Below are 6533 nucleotides of genomic sequence, written 5' to 3'. Positions count from 1 at the left end.
AATTTTTTCAAATTTGTTCTTGCTCTCAGGACACAAGATACCTGCTGTCTCTACCATGCACTCTTTGAGAAACTCCTCTTCGGAGAAAGGCTTGCTGGTCTTTGCTAATTTGAATGCCAGCAAATAACCTGCCTTCGTGCTTGATTCTTGGATGGCAGTTTGTCGGATAAAGGTGTTTTCCTGAGCCTGCAAACTAGCTGCCAGCCTCTGAGCAGTAGCCGTCCGTTCTTGCTTGTTAGCATAATTAGCATGCTTGGTAGAAAAGTGATGGCTGATGTTGTATTCCTTTAAAACTGCAACAGTTTCTTGGCAAATAAGACATACAGCCTTTGACTGGACTTCAGTAAAAAAAATATTTAGTTGTCCATTCCTTATTGACCACTCGGCACTCACTGTTGACTTTTCTTTAGTTTGGCCCACTCATTGTTTTAGATGGGTTCAGAGCAGTAGCAGAGTAATAACTGAGGATAGCCCTGGCTCAGCAAAATCAAGTCAATGTATCACCACCGCGACTAATGCGCCACCTGGTGGAATGCCAGGCATTACAGGACAAGGTCAAATGAATGCAGTCATAATTGTGATATGATCTGGGCAATCCTGTACCAATCTTTGGCGGGCCGGATTAAAAGGACCAACGGGCCGGATGTGGCCCACGGGCCGTAGTTTGCCCACTCCTGGTGTAACGTGTGCTTTCTGTTTGTACTGCCATGCTATTGATCACCCAGTAAATTACTGGCTATCCACCACAGCACAAATGCATAAAATCTGATGTCTACTCTTTTAACACTAGTAAACAATGGGCCCTGGTGAACAGTGAACCTCCAGCTGCTGTTTCACCTTATCATACAGAGCTGCATTTTTCACTTAAATCCTGCTGACTTGTTATTGTGTCAGCTTCACAATCACTGTCATTTGTCCAAATCCAATTCACGTCACTTGCCTCAAACTGACAGGTCTTACACCAAACTTTACAGTTTCCATTGGTTTAACAGTGTGTCACCTTCCTAACACTGCTACTAGCGAGGTCCGTGCAGGGCTTGAATTTCAGTGCAGAATTATGGGTATTGCGCATAATTTCAGTGATTTTTGAAGATGTAGCTCTTACATGGGGAATTCTCGCACGCATTTACAGTACGAGATGTTAAACAGTGGGTGTGCTCCAAAACCCAGCACAGTGCTGTTTGTGCCGGTGTTGTGTCAAATATTGCTACCTATTGAGATGCGCTAGCATTCACAAAGCAGTTAGGGGGGTAAATCTGTCTCAATGGCAGTCTCCGTTTCATCTGACAACTACAGGGTTTGGAGGAGAGGATAAAAGGCAAGGCACGGGCTGACACTTGTCACTCAGACTTCTGAAATTGCGCATTGTCCCAAAGCCACAGTAGGTAAGTCTTAGTTGGTTTGGGGTTAATTAACTTTTATGTCACGATGGTTCGGTTTAGGGTTGGGTACCCTTTAAGTTGGTTACGGTTAGTAAAATGATGTGGTTAGGGTGAGGGATAGGGTAGGGTGCTACTAAGGTAGCATATCTTGACAAGGTAGCAAAATTTGAAAGAACACCAGATGGGCTGGTCTCTGTTCATTTGAACTACGTTACTTAACAAGCTGCATGTCGGATGGCTATAACAACACTCTCCTTCTCCTCCTCTCTGCTATTGCAGCATCTCTCGCTGGCATATATGGTCAGGTTTTAATGATGTGAACATGAAAGCATGCAGACATGCACAGCTGGTTAACTACTTCAACCAAAGTGGAGCCTTCTCCGAAAAAACACCAGAATCTGAAAGGACTGGCGCAAACGGCAGTGCCAGTGATGTCAATGTTACTCCTCAGGGTCCTCAGAAAGAGGAACGATAAAGTTACCAAGATGAACCAGCAGTCCAAAGATGTTTCAGGCTAAATGGTTCAGAATATATTTGTGGCTCAAACTTAACAACAGTTAAATGAAATGAATTTGTAAAATGAATGTTGCCTTTTTACCTGCCAATTTTACAAAACATCAACTTGAAGTTACTTCCTGGACAGCAGCACTGAAAATTTCTTTTCAGAACTGAGCCCTCAAAAAGAGCAGTTCTTTTTAAAATTATCAAGTGGAAAGTGGAGGAGACAGAAGACAGGGGAATACCAGAGCATGATGACAAGAGAAAGGGGAGCCAACAAAAGAAAGACTAAGGACACTGATGCAACTCAAGAGAGGAGAAGGAGAAAGAGACAAATTACAGCAGTGGTTCAGAGAATTCCTTAAATTGGAGCAGAGTTCTGAAATGTAATGTGATTGAACCCTGGCAGGGGATGGTACGTCACATATATGCATATACGCACACACACAAGAGGCACAATCTAGAGCAGAGCACAGCTTGAAGTAAGAGAAAACATGCCACAAATCAGTTTGAGGTCCATGTCAATTTTAGACCATTTTTTCAAACACATTTGGTTTGAATCTGTGGTTTTTAACCAATGCAGCTGTAAAACTGACTCTTGTATTGATTTTCCAATTCACATCAGTTTATATTTACACCCCTACTAAACTGAGTTTCATTTCATGGATAAGCAATAATAACAGAATTATTCTAGTCAGTATTCTAGTTCAGTATCTATGCTAAGTTAATAGGCTATTTACTGAAATTAATCTGATGACTGCCTCCTACCTAGAGCTCGGGCTACTGCCAAGAATGGTATCTGGTCAATGACTGTGCTCCTACGGACAGGGCCATTGTGACTCAGCCTCGGCCTCTTCCAGACGACTCGGTTCACCCCAGATTTCTTAATCACACTGTTAGCAATTAAAGAAAGAAAGAGAACAGTGAAGCAGATATTTACCTCAAGCAAAGTATTTACTAATTTCAGAAAGCTGGTTTTAGAATGGGCTGCAGTAATAACAACAATTACACAGTTTATTGTGTACAACGAGCTAAAGTTAATACACTCCAATACATCATCCCAGCATTAAATCCTACATTCAGAAAGTTTAGAATGTCCCATTTGTGTTGAACTAGTTATTAAGTAGTACTGATTCATCTGTTTTTTTTAGAGGCACATTTCCCTGTCCCTTTTGAAAAGGAGATATTTTACAGTGAGATTTACAGTTTAAAAACTGAACTAAATTAAGGTGGGTTAATCCTGGTTTGTGTAAATCATCTCAAGATGTTTTGATGCTGTGTAATGTAATTTCACTAATATACAAACGTATGGTGGCCCTGAGAGCCTGGTGAAAGTGCTTACCTAATTTGCTAGTGTTTTTTTTTTTTTGCATGTGTTTTCTCAAGTTGCAATGCATTGAGTTCTCAGGGCCACTGTATAAAATCTGTGAAAAACATTAATGCAGGAACCTGAAGAGATATGTAGAAAAAGACATCATACAACTGATAGAACTGAAAGGAGCACCTCTCCAAGCCTGAAAAAGGTCTCAGGTCTCCACTATATCAAATTTTCCTATAATACTACAACTAAGCACAGCTAGGCAGTGCAATTAAAATATGATCCCAGTAATAATGTAAACATCTGGCAGAGTGCTAACAAATTCTGCAGACATGTTGGTGCAGCATCTTGTACAATTCAGTCTTTACTAACTCCATTGCCTGCAAACCTACACTACATTTTCACTGACAAGTCAGTCAGTGTCTCTTGTGTGGTAGGTGACTTGTTGTCATCAGTTGATAGGCCACATATTCCAATGTAGTTGCAAGGGACAGTTTATGGACTTAGTACAGGAAAAAATATCTGAACTATTCAGCTCATCTGCTTGAACATGCATTATTGAGAACTTTGTCTTGAAGTAAGATGTTGTCACCTAGGGGCTTATCAATACATTATCATCTTATCAGCAGACATGTCATGGATGGTACAAAGAACATTATCCCAGGACAGACAACATTTTGTCCCGCTACTGCACAAAAGAAAAGCTTCTTGGTTACATTTACTTCTTTGTCCTAGATAGGGGGTGCGGGTGTTACTGTGTGAGAATGAAAAAGCTGTTACTAAGCCAAAGTTTGTCTTGGTCCTAGAAATATCCAGGCCATCATCAACAGTTTGATTCAGTGTGAGCCCCTGTGACAGCTAATTCATGGTGAGTTTTGAAAGGAACCTTCAAGTGAAAAGTTTTCATTGTTATGGGGATTTGTGGTATGTATTCTGGGTAATGATGTGCGGGTCAGGCTGCAAAAATACTCATCCCACTGCAGGAAGTAGCCTACATCAGATAATGCTGTTGAAATAAATTTAAATAAAATGCAGAGGCAGGGTACTACATAATGCTTTAGGGCTTACCTGCCTCCCAGACCTTCAATACGCTCCCTCTCTCTGGGTAGTTCAGGTTTGTGGTCTTGTGTGACTTCCATTGCTCTTATGAATGGGACTGAGGGGTCATCCTGGACCCCTAGAACTACAGCAGAATCACCAACATGGGCCACATACATACGATTTCCTCGAATGACCACTACACTGGCTGTGGTGCCTGATGTGCTAGGGAGGCCGGTAAGTGTCTTTGGCCATTCAGCTGAGAAAATGAAAAACAGAAAGTGATTATCTTTAGTGAGCCATAACAATGTACCTTCAAGTACACAGAACAACAGTTTCCCCGCGCAGCAAGATGTTGGGCAGGAAATAAACACTGTGTTTAACTATTGCTGTTGCCTTTGATGTACTGAGCCTGAGGACAACATAAAGTGAGTTCACTGTATCAGGTCCACACCGGGCAAGTCTTTCCAGTGTTATCAAAGTCAGACATGCGTTTTACAGGAACCGTGTGACTGGCTGTGAAACAGCTGACATGCCCAGGCACATCCAGCACACACTGGCTACTACACAGCTCAGTAGGTTTTGTAATGGGCGACTACGCAATATATAGTAACACACATGCAGTGACTCTAACTAAGCAAACTATTAGATGACTAACGTTATCATTACTGACAATAACTTTAGGACATACTTCTGAATTGATAACCGGTTGTCTATGTCGCCGGTGACAGTCGTAGTTTGGATTGAGCCCGGTGGCTACGGCTAACTTTAATATTTCTCTTGCCTTTAAACGCCCAAACGATTTGCCCTGTAAATAATATTGTATTTACATTTTAAAAGAAATTATTTTAAAAATAGCGTCAATGCATTTAGGTTGGCCCTTTAGGTAGTGTGTAGCATAGCTCCATAGACAAAAGAGACTGCGGAATCCATAGAATCTTCTGGTAATTTCGGCTTTCGTGTGAGCTATCAATGCACCACGGTCTCCAAGTACAAACTTTGAGGTTGTTCGGCTGCTGATATATTCCGGTTTCAAGTGTGGCAGAGATTTGGCGTGATGTTCACTCCACTGGGACAGAGGAAGACGCACATATAGAGTCAAACAGCCCCAATGACAACTGACCCAGTACCGGTCAACTTACGTAGCTTTTTCCACATAGCGTGGTGGCATGCTACAAAACCTTTGCGTATAGCGGAGCAGACCTCCTGGTCACAGTCTGACCAAAATCCACGCTGTTTCTTCATGAACTCCCACAAATAGTCTCGTGCAAACTGCGCAGCCTCGGGACCTCCGTGGCCATCAAACACGGCGAAAAACGCCACAGAACGGCGGGGACGACTCGCCATGCTCGGCTGACCTCCATGTAAAGATGTTTCCACTGATGTACTTTGGTTGTCCCTTTGTATATGTTCAAAGGTTTCATCTGAAACCTGCCGAGACCCCACGATTTCATCAGTCCGGTCTGGATGCGTGTCCACAGCTACAGATGTGACAGTACAGTCTCCCCCAATGCTCTCCACTGGCTCATCCGATGTTGGATCATCTTCTCCCGGTTCTGGCTCAACTATTACCTCGGTCACATCTTCCATGTATTTCCTGCCTCCTTGGTCGGCAAACACGCTCACTCGCATCAGTAATGCGTTTTCCATTGCTCCACAAATAAGTCGCTCCACAATTCTGAAATACTGTTAACATATAAAATAACAAGCCAGGAGAGTTTATTGCAGCGCTTTATCCTGTCTTTGTTTATGTTGGAGAGTAGTAGGCATGCTCAAACGCGATGACGTCAATACCTGTCTTCTTCTTGCACGCGGACGTGCCAACACTTATCCAGTTGTTGCCCTCTAGAGATTGATTCCCGACACAAGGAGCGGCTTCGAGAGAGGTGCAACAAAGATGTGTGTAGGCTTTAAGTGTTAGGAGTGCCTGTATACGGTATAGAATAAAAGTATTTACGACAGTGACATTCTTTTGTTGTTTTAGCTCTATACATTTATTTTGAAATTAAACAATAGCTGTCACCTTTTGCCCTTTATTTTGATTGGGATTGAACAGTATAGGGATTTCAGAACTGAGCAATCAGCCGATGGTTGATACTAGGTATCACTTTTTTGGAGTCTATAAACCCCTTTACATGAAGATCAAAGAAGAGTCAGTACCAGTAAAACAAGTCATGATGGGGCTGCACTATCAGGAAACAAGTCAATCGGACTGACAATCAAAGTAGGCTATTCTCTCAGAATGAACTGTTAATCAACTGATATACAATCAAACTCCTCATGTGTTCAACAAACCT

General features: G+C 42.2%; 1 protein-coding gene across 1 annotated transcript in view; it reads right to left on the bottom strand.

Moving 5' to 3' along the window:
- Positions 1–6021, bottom strand: part of ppm1da (protein phosphatase, Mg2+/Mn2+ dependent, 1Da) — a 12174-nt gene extending 6153 nt beyond the window's left edge. The window contains exons 1-3 of the mRNA XM_020616825.1: positions 5379–6021; positions 4267–4495; positions 2649–2773 (exon numbers count right to left, since the gene is read on the bottom strand). Of these exons, the coding sequence (XP_020472481.1) occupies positions 2649–2773; positions 4267–4495; positions 5379–5886 (862 nt within the window). The 5' untranslated portion in view covers positions 5887–6021. The remainder of the gene's footprint in view (positions 1–2648; positions 2774–4266; positions 4496–5378) is intronic.
- Between the last annotated feature and the right edge of the window lie 512 nt (positions 6022–6533).

This window comes from Monopterus albus, unplaced genomic scaffold (assembly GCF_001952655.1).
Source record: "Monopterus albus unplaced genomic scaffold, M_albus_1.0 scaffold179.1, whole genome shotgun sequence".
NCBI lineage: Eukaryota > Metazoa > Chordata > Actinopteri > Synbranchiformes > Synbranchidae > Monopterus > Monopterus albus.
Note: the sequence above shows the minus strand (reverse complement) of the source record. Positions and strands in the feature narration are given on the sequence as shown.